This window comes from Lepidochelys kempii, chromosome 11 (genome assembly GCF_965140285.1).
Source record: "Lepidochelys kempii isolate rLepKem1 chromosome 11, rLepKem1.hap1, whole genome shotgun sequence".
NCBI lineage: Eukaryota > Metazoa > Chordata > Testudines > Cheloniidae > Lepidochelys > Lepidochelys kempii.
In genome coordinates, this window is record NC_136390.1 from 55,960,265 (window position 1) to 55,978,081 (window position 17,817).

At 40.6% G+C, this 17,817-nt stretch overlaps 1 protein-coding gene across 12 annotated transcripts in view; it reads right to left on the bottom strand.

The window, feature by feature from the left end:
• The window catches only part of DNAH7 (dynein axonemal heavy chain 7), a 270,148-nt gene that overhangs the window by 41,179 nt on the left and 211,152 nt on the right, over positions 1-17,817 (bottom strand). For all 12 annotated transcript variants that reach the window (XR_012154342.1, XM_073306229.1, XM_073306230.1 and 9 more), the window contains 4 exons: positions 17,454-17,608; positions 15,782-15,972; positions 10,432-10,565; positions 9,567-9,902 (listed from right to left, as the gene is read on the bottom strand). Coding sequence is in view for 11 of the 12 variants with exons in the window: in XM_073306229.1 (XP_073162330.1) it covers positions 9,567-9,902; positions 10,432-10,565; positions 15,782-15,972; positions 17,454-17,608 (816 nt within the window). In the remaining variant the exon portion in view is untranslated. The remainder of the gene's footprint in view (positions 1-9,566; positions 9,903-10,431; positions 10,566-15,781; positions 15,973-17,453; positions 17,609-17,817) is intronic.

Here is a 17,817-nt window from a genome sequence, read left to right on the forward strand (position 1 = left end):
ACCTCTGTTATTCTAATAAACTTTCTGGTCAATTACTCAAAAACAATCAAGGATCCTCATTAAATGTGTACACCAATTTGTGAGGAAAACAATGCAAAAACATTTCAACAGAATTACATTTTACTATTGACATAGTTTGTTTGTTTTTTTGCAGGCTGCGGGGGGAGGGGCGAGCTGAACCTTCCTGTTGAAAAAAGCAGCAATAATTTTCTATTTATATTAATGAATTTTATAAAGCACAGACAAAATAGACTATCTTCAGTGGTTGCATGAAAGAATTTTCCAGTGTTACAGTGTATTCCTCCTAGTACAATGTCATAAGAAAACTGTGCTGTATTACCAATTACTTCCTTTAAAAAAATCAAAGCCAGAAAGCCATCTGTTATCAAAACAATCATGAAAGGGCCAACAAATGTAGTATTTGAGCTTCCAGAATTCCTTCACATTTTTCTGTCAGGGTAGAGGTTGGCCTCACTAGGTGGAACAAGCAGGATGTATGATCCTCCTACCCTCCAGATACCAGTGGAGGTCAGAGATATTTGTAAAGAGGCCCAATTCCTTGCATTTCTCTCTAAGACCACTTTCCCTTGTCAGGAGAGCATCTTCTGGAGATGTGGCACCATGATCTCTGCCTGCTGACCAGGAAGAAATTTCAGACCCTATTTGTGTAGTGTAGACTGGGCAATGGAGGAACACTGGATCGAATCAGGATTAGAGGAGAAGCATGCTGGAGAGCTGCTGCTCTTTCTGCATCCTTGGTTTCCATCTGTTTTTGCTCCCCTCCACTCACATAGGAAAGAAATGTCCATATCAAATACTAAATGTACCTTTCAATCCTGACTTATTTAAATATCAGGTATTAATTTCCTGGCAGTAAATAATACAGCAGCAGTTCAACTGAAATTGATTCTACGCATGAAGCTTTGAAGTAAAGACAGTGCCAAAGGGCAAAATGTGAAATTTTAATAAAATGTTATCTTGTTTACATTAGAAAAGGATTATAACAATAATAATCTTATCACAGAACAGCAGCACAAGAGTCAGCGCAGGTCCAGAGCTGAAAACAGTGGAGTTTGAATGAAGATCTTTTAGAGGAGAAGGGAGACAAGCCCCTGTTTTTTAAGGATGGCGAGTGAGTTCTTGAGTGTGTTTGTTTGTTTTTTTGTTTGCTGGTTTGTTTTCAGTTTTCAAAATCTGGGATAGGTCAGTGTGTTGTGACAGAAGCAGACTGTTTGATTACAACTGAACCTTGATTAGAGGGCGGATTTCCCTAATCAGTAGGCCTATAAGGCAGCGAAACAGCAGCCAGCGGCACAGGAGCAAGCAAATAGAGGAGTTTGGGGAAGGATGTGCACACACACACACGCTTTTGGGGGGTAGGGGTTGTTTTTTCTTTCCTTCTTGACAGAAGCTTAGGAAGAAAGGCTATGACAGCTACAGATGCAGCAATGGTAGTGACCAGAAGAATGGAAGTGACAATGAAGATAACTGGATGTGGAAGCTGCAGAATGTACATTGCTCTGGAGAGGGTACCTGAAAGGTGCTGCTTTTGCATGAACGGATGCCTGATAGACCTGAAGGAAAAGAAGATCCCAGGTTTGGAGATGCAGATAGAAATTATGGCTATGTTTCAAAAAGGGATTTGAGCAGATGATGGAGGAAAGGCAAGAGGAAGCTGAAGACATGCAGACACATGCTGGCCCAGAGAACTGTGAGGGTAGACTGCTGGACGAAGAAAGCAGGATCTGATTTGGATATAGAGAGAGACCTCTTTAATATTTTAATGAAATAAATATTAATGGGACTGTGTGTTATTATGACAGGTTTCAGAGGAACAGCCGTGTTAGTCTGTATTCGCAAAAAGAAAAGGAGGACTTGTGGCACCTTAGAGACTAACCAATTTATTTGAGCATGAGCTTTCGTGAGCTACAGCTCACTTCATCAGATGTTTACCGTGGAAACTGCAGCAGACTTTATATACACACAGAAATCATGAAACAATACCTCCTCCCACCCCACTGTCCTGCTGGTAATAGCTTATCTAAAGTGATCAACAGGTGGGCCATTTCCAGCACAAATCCAGGTTTTCTCACCCTCCACCCCCCCACACAAATTCACTCTCCTGCTGGTGCTAGCCCATCCAAAGTGACAACTCTTTACATAATCAAGTCGGGCTATTTCCTGCATAGATCAAGGTTTTCTCACATCCCCCCCACCCCCATACACACACAAACTCACTCTCCTGCTGGTAATAGCTCATCTAAACTGACCATTCTCCAGGTTTAAATCCAAGTTAAACCAGAACATCTGGGGGGGGGGGGTAGGAAAAAACAAGAGGAAACAGGCTACCTTGCATAATGACTTAGCCACTCCCAGTCTCTATTTAAGCCTAAATTAATAGTATCCAATCTGCAAATGAATTCCAATTCAGCAGTTTCTCGCTGGAGTCTGGATTTGAAGTTTTTTTGTTTTAAGATAGCGACCTTCATGTCTGTGATTGCGTGACCAGAGAGATTGAAGTGTTCTCCGACTGGTTTATGAATGTTATAATTCATAACCATAAACCTGGAAATCCTGGGCGCCCCATCATCTCAGGCATTGGCACCCTGACAGCAGGATTGTCTGGCTATGTAGACTCCCTCCTCAGGCCCTACGCTACCAGCACTCCCAGCTACCTTCGAGACACCACTGACTTCCTGAGGAAACTTCAATCCATCGGTGATCTTCCTGATAACACCATCCTGGCTACTATGGATGTAGAAGCCCTCTACACCAACATTCCACACAAAGATGGACTACAAGCCGTCAAGAACACTATCCCCGATAATGTCACGGCTAACCTGGTGGCTGAACTTTGTGACTTTGTCCTTACCCATAACTATTTCACATTTGGGGACAATGTATACCTTCAGATCAGCGGCACTGCTATGGGTACCCGCATGGCCCCACAGTATGCCAACATTTTTATGGCTGATTTAGAACAACGCTTCCTCAGCTCTCGTCCCCTAAAGCCCCTACTCTACTTGCGCTATATTGATGACATCTTCATCATCTGGACCCATGGAAAAGAAGCCCTTGAGGAATTCCACCATGATTTCAACAATTTCCATCCCACCACCAACCTCAGCCTGGTCCAGTCCACACAAGAGATCCACTTCCTGGACACTACAGTGCTAATAAACAATGGCCACATAAACACCACCCTATACCGTAAACCTACTGACCGCTATTCCTACCTGCATGCCTCCAGCTTTCACCCTGACCACACCACACGATCCATCGTCTACAGCCAAGCTCTGCGATACAACCGCATTTGCTCCAACCCCTCAGACAGAGACAAACACCTACAAGATCTCTGTCAAGCTTTCTTACAACTACAATACCCACCTGCAGAAGTAAAGAAACAGATTGATAGAGCCAGAAGAGTTCCCAGAAGTTACCTACTACAGGACAGGCCTAACAAAGAAAATAACAGAACACCACTAGCCGTCACCTTCAGCCCCCAACTAAAACCCCTCCAACGCATTATTAAGGATCTACAACCTATCCTAAAGGATGACCCAACACTCTCACAAGTCTTGGGAGACAGGCCAGTCCTTGCCTACAGACAGCCCCGCAACCTGAAGCAAATACTCACCAACAACCACATACCACACAACAGAACCACTAACCCAGGAACTTATCCTTGCAACAAAGCCCGTTGCCAATTGTGCCCACATATCTATTCAGGGGACACCATCACAGGGCCTAATAACATCAGCCACACTATCAGAGGCTCGTTCACCTGCACATCCACCAATGTGATCTATGCCATCATGTGCCAGCAATGCCCCTCTGCCATGTACATTGGTCAAACTGGACAGTCTCTACGTAAAAGAATAAATGGACACAAATCAGATGTCAAGAATTATAACATTCATAAACCAGTCGGAGAACACTTCAATCTCTCTGGTCACGCAATCACAGACATGAAGGTCGCTATCTTAAAACAAAAAAACTTCAAATCCAGACTCCAGCGAGAAACTGCTGAATTGGAATTCATTTGCAGATTGGATACTATTAATTTAGGCTTAAATAGAGACTGGGAGTGGCTAAGTCATTATGCAAGGTAGCCTGTTTCCTCTTGTTTTTTCCTACCCCCCCCCCAGATGTTCTGGTTTAACTTGGATTTAAACCTGGAGAATGGTCAGTTTAGATGAGCTATTACCAGCAGGAGAGTGAGTTTGTGTGTGTATGGGGGTGGGGGGGATGTGAGAAAACCTTGATCTATGCAGGAAATAGCCCGACTTGATTATGTAAAGAGTTGTCACTTTGGATGGGCTAGCACCAGCAGGAGAGTGAATTTGTGTGGGGGGGTGGAGGGTGAGAAAACCTGGATTTGTGCTGGAAATGGCCCACCTGTTGATCACTTTAGATAAGCTATTACCAGCAGGACAGTGGGGTGGGAGGAGGTATTGTTTCATGATTTCTGTGTGTATATAAAGTCTGCTGCAGTTTCCACGGTAAACATCTGATGAAGTGAGCTGTAGCTCACGAAAGCTCATGCTCAAATAAATTGGTTAGTCTCTAAGGTGCCACAAGTCCTCCTTTTCTTTTTGTGTTATTATGGGGTATTTTCCCAGATATTTATTGGACAACAAGTGCTACTAATAATGGTAGGGCCCAGATATTCCTAGGTGTGATAGCCTACAGATTTCTTCCCCAAATAGTCACCAAACCAACTAGAGGTGATGCTATTTTAGATGTAGTACTGGTAAGCAGTGAGGACCTCCTAGAAGAACTGATTAAAAAGGACAACACCCTTCCCCCTTGGCTCCTGACTGGAACTGGGTGGCACAATGACAGAGTCCCTTCCCTGCTGGCATGATAGAGGGGCAGCCGGGCCAAATATAAGTGAGTGGCTTCATGACCTGGAACACAGGATCACAACGCTACTCAAATTTGGCCCATTATTCTTGCTTGCCCCACACCCCCACTTCTGCTATACTCCCCATGGCTATACTCACCAGACCTATTAGGAAATAAAGAAGTATAGAACTGATTAAAAGCTAGAGAAGGAGGTTAAGTGTAGTCACTAGTGAGTGCATATAAAGGCGTGGCTACTGGATGGAATCAACTGTGATTGCATATTGAAGAGAAGAGAGTATATAGAGTTATGAACAGTTGGGAGAACTTCATTTGCTAGAATCTAAAAATTCATTAAAGGCGGAAAGGGTATCTGCTAATTTGTTTCTATAGAAAGTTGTATAGTTCATTTAGCTGTTATGGGACTTGGTGAATAAAGGAAGGTAATATAATTGATGCCAATCAACATGGGTTTAAGGAAAATAGATCCTGTCAAACTAACTTATTTTTTGGGGTGGTGGTGGGGTTTACATGTTTGGTTGATAAAGCTAACAGTATTGATGTAATAATCTTATACTTCTGTAATGGGTTTAACTTAGTACTGCATGACATTTTGATTAAAAAACTAGTACAATATAAAATCAACAACATATTAAATGGATTAAAATCTGGCTAACTAAAAGGTCTCAAAATGTAATTGTAAATGGGGAATCATCATCTAGTTCACGGATTTCTAGTGGGGACCTTGTATTTCACATTTTTTTAATCAATGCCCTGGGAGAACCCATAGAATCATCACTTATAAAGTTTGCAGATGACCTAAAGTTTGGAGGAGTGATAAATAATGAAGAGGACAGGTCATTGATATAGAGCAATCTGGATTGCTTAGAAAGAAGGGCACACACAAACAATATGCATTTCAATATGGCTAAAATATAAATGTATACACTAGGATCAAAGAATGTAGGTCAGACCTACAAAATGGGGGGCTCTATCCTGGGAAGCAGTGATGAAGATTTGGAGGTCATGTTGGATAATCAACTGAACATAAGCTCTTCATATGACACTGTAGCCCAAATGGCTAATGCAATCTTTGGTTGCATAAACAGGGGAATCTCAAGTATGAGTAAAGAGGCATGTCTGTATTTGGCATTGGTGTGACAGCTGTTTGAATACTGTGTCCACAATTAGAGAAGGATGTTGATAAATTGGAGCTTGTTCAGAGAGCCACAAGAATGACTAAAGGATTAGAAAACATGCTCCATACTGGTAGAATCAAGGAGCTCAATCTATTTATTTTAACAAAGAGACGATTAAGAGGTGTGTTGATGCCACTCTGTACATACCTACATGGCGAACAGATATTTGATAATAGGCTCTTCAATTTAGCAGACCAAGGTACAGTAAGATGCAATGGCTGGAATTTGATGCTAGACCAATTCAGACTGGAAATAGGTGTAATTATTAACAGGGAGGGTAATTAGCCATTGGAACAATTTACTAAGTCATGACAGATTCTCCATCACTTGCAACTTTTAAATCAAGATTGGATTTTTTTCTTAAAAATATCTGTGACAGATTGCAACTATATGCAATATCTTTGGTGACTATTGTGATAGGGTCGGGCCAGATGGCTACAGGAGAGTAATAGAAGGCAGATATATTAGCCCCAGGTTAAGTAGGTCCCTTTTCCCTGGGTAAGGTAACAGGAAAGGTTCCAGAACAATCAGGAACCTTCTGAAGACAATTAAGACAGACAGGCTGATTAGAACACCTGCAGCCAACCAAGAAGCTGTTAGAATCAATTAAGGCAGGCTAATCGGGGCACCTGGGTTTAAAAAGGAGCTCACTTCAGTTTGTGGTGTGCGTCTGAAGAGCTGGGAGCAAGAGGCACTCGGAGCTGAGAGTGAGAACACGGACTGTTGGAGAACTGAGAAGTACAAGCATTATCAGACACCACGAGGAAGGTCCTATGGTGAGAATAAAGAAGGTGTTGGGAGGAGGCCATGGGGAAGTAGCCCAGGGAGTTGTAGCTGTCACACAGCTGTTCCAGGAGGCACTCTAGACAGCTGCATTCCACAGGGCCCTGGGCTGGAACCTGGAGTAGAGGGCGGGCCCAGGTTCCCCCCAAACCTCCCAACTCCTAGTCAGACACAGGAGGAGTCGACCTGGACTGTGAATTCAGAAAAACGGCCAAGCTGAGGGCTGCTGTGAAGCTCCAAGGCGAGCAAATCTGCCAATAAGTGCAAGACCTACCAAGGTAGAAGAAGAACTTTGTCACACCACATTGTATTATGTTTATGAACCGTTTATGTATGATTGTATTGTATTTCATGGAGAAGGGTTACCGCAGTTCCCACAGGAACTAAAAAACAGTATGCGGTGGGTGATTAATGCAAGTCACTAAGACGAAACAACTCCAGAGACATTCCATCCCTGGGGCTGGTTTGCATGTATTTGTTTTGGAGTAAAAGGATGAGTTTGAACTGAGTCATGGCCTTCTTTCTGAGCCAGCAAACAGACAAGACTTTCTGTCCAATGAAGGCCACAACCCCTGCAGAAGGTTTCGAAAGACTTTGGCCTATTAGAGCCACATAAGACTAATGGACAACTCCTAGTACGTTTATGTGTGTTTAAATCTGTTTTTCATATGTTTTCTCTGTCATGCTTTTACTTTTAGAATATATGTGCTTGGTTAGAAAGAGCTGTGTGGTAACTTTTAATTAATGTCAATATGTTGTTCATAGCCCTTGGAGAGAAAGAAAAGTACAGGTGCTGGCCTTTTTGCAGACTGGCTTGCTGGGGATATGACCGTGTAAGGCAGAGAGTTAAGCAACCTTAAAAGAAGGGAGTGGGACAAAGGTTATGGCTAGAGACGTGAGACTTGGTGGGAACTCCTGGTGTGGACTATGAAGGGAGGAATACAGTTGCAGTTACCCTAAAACTGTGACATGCTCTTACTCAAAGAGAACTATTTGGGAGGAGTCTATGGCCTGTGCTATACAAGAGGTCAGAATAGATTATCACAGTGGTCCCTTCGGGCGTTGGAATTTATTCATCTTATTTTTCAGGCTTCACAGTGTTGAATTAGTGTTTACTAAACAACTGATTTTCATTCTAATTGTAGTAAATGAGAAAACTACTGATCCACACTACAATGATTACCAAACATAAATGTACAGTCCCTTCTTTTGACACCGATCTGTGGAGTATTGCAGGTTGGCTTCTAAGTGGATGACACAGAAGCTGGGTATACTCTAAGTGTCACTGGCTTTATTTACACATATAAAGAAGTCCTTAAATTAGATGATCAAACAGCATTCAGGGCAATCTGTCTTTCCAGGAATCTCAGCTCAACACCAATGGCCAATTCCTAGGGAGCAATTTTGCCTCAGGAATGGACTCTAATCATAGCCTAAGTTAAACAAAAAACTTTCCTGATGCTCTCACAGGTCCCTTTCTCCTGAAGTTGCCTCTACACCAAACTTTGCATACCCCCAAAACTAACTAGAATTGCACATCTTCTCATGAATTAAAACTTGCTTGCACACTACGAAAAAAGAACTTGGAACACAATGTAACAACACCCCATGGTAAACCGTGCCACAACAGTATAAATTGATCTGATGCAACATGCCTAAAGTTGAAGGAAATGATGGAAAATGAGCAACTGAATGAACTGAAATAATTAAAACGGACTTTTCCACTGTAAGATATAAGCATCATCAAAAGCTATTAAGCAGCAAGATAGAGTAGATCACAGGTCACTTCAAAGAATGCAGGAAATTGCTTTCTTCAAGAACAAATGGGCCATGGAATGAGAATTTATCTGTTGATGTGAAAGAGCAGACACTGATGAATTACCATCTTAAAAATATTCTTAACATTTTGGCCATATGTAATTTGACATAGAGGGCTAGAGTTTTGACTAGCCTAATAAGAACATAGGCTTGCACATGGCTTAGGACCCCCTGCAAGTTTGCCAGGCATGAGTGGGAGAGCAAGCTGCATCCCAAAAAGTGATGAAGTAAATTATCTGCTCACTTGCTATCTGCAAGCAAAACTGTGAGTCACCATTCCTCTCCAGAGCTACTCTTGGGGCAGCTGCAGCTCCACTATCTGTGAGGAGTATATTTTGGCTGCAGCTGAGGGACTAGCCCAATGTGTGGATTTCACTGGTGTGATGCACTGGAAGCACGTGTGCAACCCCCTACTGGTAACTGCAGGTGTATAACAGAGCAGTAAACCTATTATTATTAGTTACATATTGCCACAAATTTGCACGGTACTTTACAGACATCTACAGGTTTTATCCAAAACTGGGTTAAAATCTAAAAAAAGACAAGACACACACAGCTGGTAAAAGGGATACAGCATGAAAGCGAAGTGACTGGCCAATTACTGTGTGTCTTGCATGTATCTTTTTAGTTCCACACAGGACCAGAAACAGTAATAAATAAAATAAGAAATAATATAAAAAATAACACTTACTAGCATATTGTACCCTATTTATACCTGTAAAGAACTTGTCCTCAAGGAAAGTTGATAAGAATATATGGACCCTTCTGCTTGATTCAAGAGTACCAAACAATATTCCAAGAGTAATTATAAATACAATATACTTTGGAGAAATGTCTGTGACTCCTTCTTGAGTAACAATGAAAGCCAATTACCGTACTTTTTTTTTTAATTAAGTGAGAATGGAGAATTATCTTTCTTACCTTGTTTGTAACTCTTCCGATTTCTCTGAATTATCTATAGACATGACAAAAAGGTTAATAAACCACGAAAGAGAATACTGGTACATTGGCTCAATGTTGGCTAGATCAGCAATTGAAAAAAACAGGATTGACGAATGAATAGCAATAGGACGGTAACCCATCCGGGTAGTATCAATCTTTTTTTCTGTCTCTTCGGCTATAGCTTGCTTCTCAGAAATCTCATTAGCCAGAACTTTGGAAGAAGACAATATCTTAATGGCAGTTTCATCCTCTAAAATATTTCCTTCTGAAGCTGAGAGAACTTCTAAAATCTTGTCTTCTATTTCTTTTAGTTGCCTAAAATAAAATACAAAATTTTCATATAGAAAATGTGTAGGTGTTGTCCACTAAAGTGTACAATGTGTACAACACATGCAATGTGTATTCAAGATATGTAACCTGAGGATTAAAGACCTATTTTTGTTCTTACAATTTTTTTTTAAAATTAAGCTATTTTCTAAATACCTGTGGTCATACAGGGCTCACTTATTCTTCTTACAAAGCAAAATGACTCCAAGGGAATGCAGTGTACAGTAGGTATAGTGTAGCCAGCCTTCCTCCAACTTTGCATACTTCATGCTCTGCCTTCATGTGGAAAAGGATCCGTTCACACCCACCAAGTACAGGCCAGACCAAAAATGGCCCACAGTGAAGATTCATTTCTAAAAACATCAGGCAGGAGAACAAGTAGCAACCTTTGCCCCCAGCTCCTGCTCTCCCCAAAACTTGTTAAGACTCCTCAGAAAACAAAGCAACCAAGGGGACATTCAAAAACAGCGTTGAAGGACAAGGGGTAGAGTCCCCAGCAAAATAAGTTTTTTGATACCTTTTATTCTGAGCTCCTTGCAAGATTAGGGCTTGCTTTTCTTCTTCAAGATCTGGTCTCTCTCTTGCTACTACAATTCCAAGAAGCTGATCTTGCATTCCTTCTGGAGTTATCATGAAGTTCAGTAAGGTTACCTGTAAATGAAAGGTGTTACAAAGCACAACACAATTAGGGACAGATCAAATTAAAATATTGTTCCTCTTCCATGCTCAGGAAGTCTGCAAAAGACCAAGCAAAGCTGAAAACAGATGATTCGGACGGCAGAAAAATTGAGGCTGAGGTTCTACAGTCCTCTGTGCTATGGAGTTTTTGTCCCATAATTACGATCAGTAAGAAAGAAAGGGTCCATCTTCTCTGTGAATTTTCTTTTTCTTTCCTCCCTCCAACACAATATGGCATTCCCCAGTTCCATAGGAAATGGAAGCAGACAAAAAACTCTGGCACTCAGTCTGGGCTTAGAATTGCCCCTCAAAAAAGAACTCTCCAGAGTGATAAGCTTTCAAAGTTGAAAAAATACTAATTATAAAAAAGGTTAAAAAGTGCTATTCAACTCAAATCATTTGCAATACAGCCTGGACAAGAAATTTAAGGATGTCCTAGAAGAACATGCTATTCTTCCAAATTACTTAACATGCAAGCAATAGCCAGAAAAACTATGGACATAATGCTCCGAGGGAGTGTTCTCAAAAAAAAAAAATCACAGATAAGACAGAATTTTCCCTTCTTCATCCCCTCCCCTCCGCTTCACAGAGGAAAGCAGAAACCCTAGGAAGGGAGGAGGGATTCAACTATGCATAATTTGGATAGAAATGTAAGGGTTCCAACAATCTAACAAATTTTGCATCTACAAAGGAGAGGCTGTTGACAGTCACCTTCTGAAAAAGTGTCACTAGAAGACCACATAGTGCAGATCTCATTTTAAGATGTATGTGATATCTCCACCCATTAAATCACTGCTCCTTTCACAAAATGAGTGATAATATGCTAGGGAGGAGTTATATCCAAGGTTTTGAATACCTGTACTATACTCACCTCTATGCACTTGATGGCCCCATTCACATCCAATTTATGCCCTTCATTAACCAGAATGATAATACCACTTCCTACCATATGGTTATCTTGAGAAAGAAATCCTTATCATTGTCTACCATGCCTTGATAGAATATGCCTAATTGAGGTTCCATAGAGAGCATGCCAAGCTCCAAAATCCAAGTGGTTGAGCAGATGGCAAATAGACAAGATATTGAAACACAGGAGAGGGGCATACTGACTGCAGGAGGCTAGAAATATGTTTTTTATAATTTCTTGCAGCATACAGGGCAAGATCATGACAGGAATCTGCAAACCACTGGAAGACTGATGAGCGTGGTGGTCTTATGATATCAGTTATGTAATGGTGTTTAGAGATTTCCTTTGGTTTCTTACAGTGCAATACACATGTAAGGTACCATATATCTCCAGTTACACTCACCTATCAGAATGTGAAATTAAACCTCCTTTGATCTTTGAGAGACAATACTGAAATTATGGATTTCAGTATCGTTAGTTTATTTTAATTTTTGAGAAAGGATAAACTTGTCCTTGGGATACGAAAAGAGTTCTATTGAGTATTCATCTTAGATTATTTCAAGACCAATTTTTTTTTTACTCCCAGAGGAGGGCCTACCCAGAAGCTCCCTTCCAAGAAAGGAGATATCTTCACACTTGTGAACAAAAAGTCAAGAGGAGTTTTTAAATTGGATAATAATCTCTCAAGTGGGAAGAGGGAAAGATATCTTGAGAACCCTGAGAAATGTTATGTACTTCAAAGGAGTGTACTGAACAATGTGCCAGACAAGAATGGACTTTTTGGACAAAGTGTCAAGTGATTTACGTGGGGAATCTCCAGGTGGATGTGAATGCAAATTCCCCACCTCCAGTTATGGAAAAAGCCAGCCTTTTGAAGTTACACACTGAGGAGAGGACCATTATCTGTTGATTACCTGTTCCCTGACTCTCAAGATCAAAGGCCTAAGCTGTATGAAGGAAAGACTAACCCATTCATGGGTGTTCTGTTTCTGAATCTGAAATAGTTATGAGCTTGTAAACCACAGGAAAAACCCAGTTGTGGGTTCTGAAGGGCTGATACCTACCAGAGCCCAAGGCCAGAGTCAGGGTAAGGTATTTAGCATTTGTGTAGGTTCTTTTATTGTTTTTAGTATGTTTTTTCTGTAATGCTTTCACCTTAAGAATAACATGCTTGCTTTGTGGTAACTCATAGCTGCTGGCAATTCTTGCTTGTAGCCTTCAAAGAGAAAGTAAAGTGCACACGGCCATTTGAAAGTCTGGTTTGGGGGGACTATATCACAGTGAGGCCAGGAAACTTTGCAGTCTAGAAAACCGCCGGTCCGGAGGAAGAGGGATGTTGGTCTCTGTTCAAGAGAGGTGACAGCTGAGGAGATGAAGGCCTAGAGGGTTGCCCTTGGTGGACCACAAGGAGGAAATACCACTGAAGTTGCCCTGAACTGTGACAGCTGACTTTCAGAGGATGGCCTACCTTGAAGCTCCTTTCCAAGAAAGGAAATCTTTTCAGACTTGTGAAACCCCAAGTTAAGAATTCAAGAGTTTCTGAATTTGATAATTTTCCGGAGGAGCCCAGCCTGAGTCTTCTGACTCTCAGAAATGGCTACACTGGTCTTGTTCTAATGTTTAATCGTGATGCTGGTCCCTGAAGGAGTAACAGTTTTAAAGGGAACATCTAGTGAGGTAGGATAGCCTGAAGTTTCTCTCACTGGAAGGAGGAAGGGCCTTCTTTCCTCCATGGCTTCTTAGACTGCTTTATCCCTATGCTCCCTAAAGTGCTTACCAACAGAATATTTGGAAGGATGTTGTCAGAAGCAACTGATCTCCAGAGTCTTCCATGCTGCTACATAGAGACTTTTGAACGTACAGAAAATCTTACATCAAGTGCAGCACTGGTCCTGAAAGAAGCTGCTACAGAAATATAGTTCAAGGTAGATTTTATGTGGGTTTTTCCACAAAATTGTTCCAGTGACCTCCCATTCAAGATAAGTCCTACAAAATAAGAGGGTGCCACCAATAATATGATGGCTGAGGCCACTTCATTCAAGTTTTGTTTAAGTGATGATTCTATTCTCCTGGGATATTAATTCTCTGCAGCTTTACATCAAGCCCCTCCCAGGCCACCTTGCCAGGAGACTTTCCCTGCTTTAGCAGGCCATGTTCTATCTAGCTAGAGTCTTTTTCTCCCTGGTATCTCAGGGTCCTCAGCAGGAACCTTCATGCTCTCTGCAGCCTTCTCCAGGCCTTTGCTGAAACTCTCTCTGATGTCTCAGCATCAAGCTTGCCAGCCTGGAGTCTTTTAAGCCCCTCCCAGTGACTTGGAACTCCAGCTAAGCTGTTTAATGAAAGTCCACCTCTTCCAGGGTATACTTGTCCAAAAAGACAAACGCAAAAACCCCACAGAGTCTTTGCCTCAGCCCCTCCATCCTGAGGATTTAGTCTGTCTTCAACTCAGACATTAGTTTTTAGCCCTTCGTGGGCTCATTTTTTCAGCCTCTCCCCATTGACTCCTTGGGTCACTGCCTGCTCTTTTCCTGAGCAGACCCTTCCAGAATTTTCTTCCTGGAGTCTTCATTCTCTCCCCCACAACCTTCTTCCCCCAGAGAAAGAGTACCTTTGCTTCATCCTGTTGGAAAGATAAGATGACCTAGGGAATCTTTTTCTACTGCATTTTTCCACAGCAGCGAGTCTCGGAACCTGGGTCTACAGACTTGAACAGGTGTGTACACTCTAGAAATTCAAGCTCGGGCTGGAGTTCAGGCCAGCCACCTTGTGGCAGAGAACTTTCATCTCTCTCCCCTACTCCTTGACAATACAAGGCCAGATATGAGAGAGATGAGGAGGGTGTTCAGAGTCAATTACCCAAGAGTGGTAACTCTCTGTGTATGGAATCACTGAAATCTGGAGATGAACAGGTAAATATGATCAATTGTTGACACAAGTGATAGTGTGTAAAAGATTTATATATAACCAAAGTTGTACAAATGAAGGCCATTACTGAACACAGGGAAAGGTGGGTTTTTTTGGTATTAGATATAGGACTCGAGTCTCCACTTCATTACATGAGTTTGATGCTGGTATAACTCCATTAAAATCAACAGAGTTCAACTATTATAAAACTGTTGCACACAACCGAGATTCAGGCCTGAAGCATTGTCGTCTCATTTAACTTGGTATGATACATGTATCAGATTTTTAAACTTTTTCTCATGCAATTCATTTCTAAATGTATATGTGGCATAATAGTTTTTGCTTTTGGATGCTTTCTTATATTTCATCTTTGGTTTTTAACTTGTACCTAATTGTTTTATCTTTGATTAAAAAAAATCAATGTCTGGGTGCTTTGAGGTGTAATAAAGCGAACAGAGGTTCTTTATTTTCATTAATTTCTTTTTCTACCCTTTCTTTCTATGTCAGTGCTCCTTGTCAGTTGGAAGTTAAGTTATTGTTCCATTCTGCTGATTTTCAAATTAGTTTAGAAACAAATTTCAGATCTAATTTTCAGGGCTTCATGCTCTAATAGAAGCAACGTTCAGCCTAAATATATGTTTGAGCCACTAACATACACATTTTTTAAAAAGTAACAGTGAATAAAAAGTTTAATAGAGCTCTTGAGTAACTGCGAGGAGCAAGAAAACACTAACTTTATTCTATGAAGCAGGAAATATACCTCTGCTGCCTAACTTGCAACAACCACAATAACTCACTTAGTTCCTTATAGTTTGATTCACAAGGGAAGTCAGGTGTGAGTGGTGAAAGCTACTGTTATCACATTATAAAAACCTGGAAAAACTATATGGTGGAAACAGGAATAATTTTGTCACTTCTCTGTAAATTTGTATTCTTGTATATACCCAAGGCACAAAGCCTGGCACTGCTTGAAGTCCTGCCAACAGCAGTCACCATGGAACCAACTCTCTAGAAGATTTTAGAAGCCCAATTTGTAGCCTGTATGGGCATGGGGCTCCAAACTCCCCACAGATATTTCTATGCTGAAAAGCAACTCAGTAAAATTGGAACAAAAAGTAATGGATTGGGAGGAAGTTAAATACCAGAAATTAATGTTTAGATTAAATTCTTCAAAGTATGAATGACTGTTTTGTGAAACAGTAATGGTTTGTCAACTCTAATATCAGCAATTAGAGATTACTCAGAGATTATGCCAATATTTTCAAAAAAAGTGAAGGAAAACAACAACTTAGATATGAGGAACTCTTTTCTATCTGCAGCCTACAGGGGAAGTATTGTTAATATTAAAACAAAACACATTAATTTTCAAATCTCTCACCTTAACAGATGTTTCAGGAAGATAGTGTGGGTTTCTCAGCTTGGTTGTAATATAAAAGCGAAAGTCAGGAGCATATTCGATGGTGGAGTCCCCAAGACGGATGCATATACTACCAGACTGCTTAAATGTCTGTTTGAGTAGAAGTGGTTCTAGGATAGGGTCCAGTTCTTCTCCAACATTTTCCAGCAGCACTTGAACACAACAATAACTAGATTTTGATTCATTTTCTTGGCAAGAGATATCTCTGTTAAATGTGTATTTACGATGTGCAAACAGATACTACTACTTCCACAATACAAATATGGATCTAAAAGGATGTGGTAGAAATATGGTAAAACTTTCTTAAATACATTTTTTAAAAGTTCAAGGAAGTTTATATTTGCTTTGTGATATTTATCAAGTTTGAATAGGGCAGTGAAGATTCTCTGAACTGTAGTATTGCTTGAGTATGCGAGCGTTAGGCTGGGATTTTCAAAGGGTCCTAAAAGAATTATTGAATGTCAATGGCATTGGGGCTCCTAATCCCAATTTTGAAATCAATTTTTGTTCCCCCTACAAGGAAATAAGGAATTAAAGGATATATGAGTTGTTTCTTTACTTGTAGTTAAACTTTTCATTGAAAATAACAATCTAAATAACTCAAATAGTTAACAGGTTTCAGAGTAACAGCCGTGTTAGTCTGTATTCGCAAAAAGAAAAGGAGGACTTGTGGCACCTTAGAGACTAACCAATTTATTAGAGCATAAGCTTTCGTGAGCTACAGCTCACTTCCTCAGATGCATATCGTGGAAACTGCAGCAGGCTTTATATATACACAGAGAATATGAAACAATACCTATTCCCACCCCACTGTCCTGCTGGTAATAGCTTATCTAAAGTGATTTCCAGCACAAATCCAGGTTTTCTCACCCTCCACCCCCCCACACAAATTCACTCTCCTGCTGGTGCTGGTGCAGGAGAGTGAATTTGTGGGGGGGGGTGGAGGGTGAGAAAACCTGGATTTGTGCTGGAAATCACTTTAGATAAGCTATTACCAGCAGGACAGTGGGGTGGGAATAGGTATTGTTTCATATTCTCTGTGTATATATAAAGCCTGCTGCAGTTTCCACGATATGCATCTGAGGAAGTGAGCTGTAGCTCACGAAAGCTTATGCACTAATAAATTGGTTAGTCTCTAAGGTGCCACAAGTCCTCCTCTTCAAATAGTTAACTGTAAGTAATGATTTTCTGATTCATTTACCTTGGATCAGATATGGTATATAAGAATGTCAGTAAAAGTACTATACTGAATACTATCTATTCGTAAAATAAGCATAGCCATACAGGAACAGACAATTTGACAGATAGTGTGTTATACATTCTTTGGAAGGTAAAAGTAGAATTATTGTATCATGAAAACAAGTATATGGCAAAATCTCAAACAATTAAAAGAGCCAAATTAAAGAGAGGATTTCAAATTGATATTGGAGATGAAAAATCTCACAACCTGCTGTGACTTCAATTACTAAAGATCTAATTTGATTAACTATCAATAAACAATGAGGGATAACAAAATCTCCCTTTTTCTATGAATCTGACAATATTTGGTACTCGTATCATCCTTATTTTTGAGTTAATTGTGCCCTCTCCAGGTTTTTTCAGAAATCTACATTTTCATTATTCAATCACTTACCAGGAGTGCCGAACTGAATGCAGTTTTCCAGTGTTCTCACAAATTCAGGGTCACTGAGTTTAATTATGTGCAAACTATTGGTTTTTTCCATATTCTTTATCCATTTGTTTGCTTGGCCCTGGGGATCTATCATCAGAGGCCATCTTCTTGCATTTCTGGAGGAAAAAAATTGAGATAACTAAACTTTCAGAACTAGATTATATACCCTTAAAATGTTTACCATATGCTTGACTTTAATGCAGTTTACTTTATGGTGCCATTTAAACAGAACCTTCTAATCTATTCTATAAAATACTTAGGGACAAATTCTGCCTTCAGATGCTCGTGTGAGAGTCCCACTGACTTGAACAGACACTTTGATCAC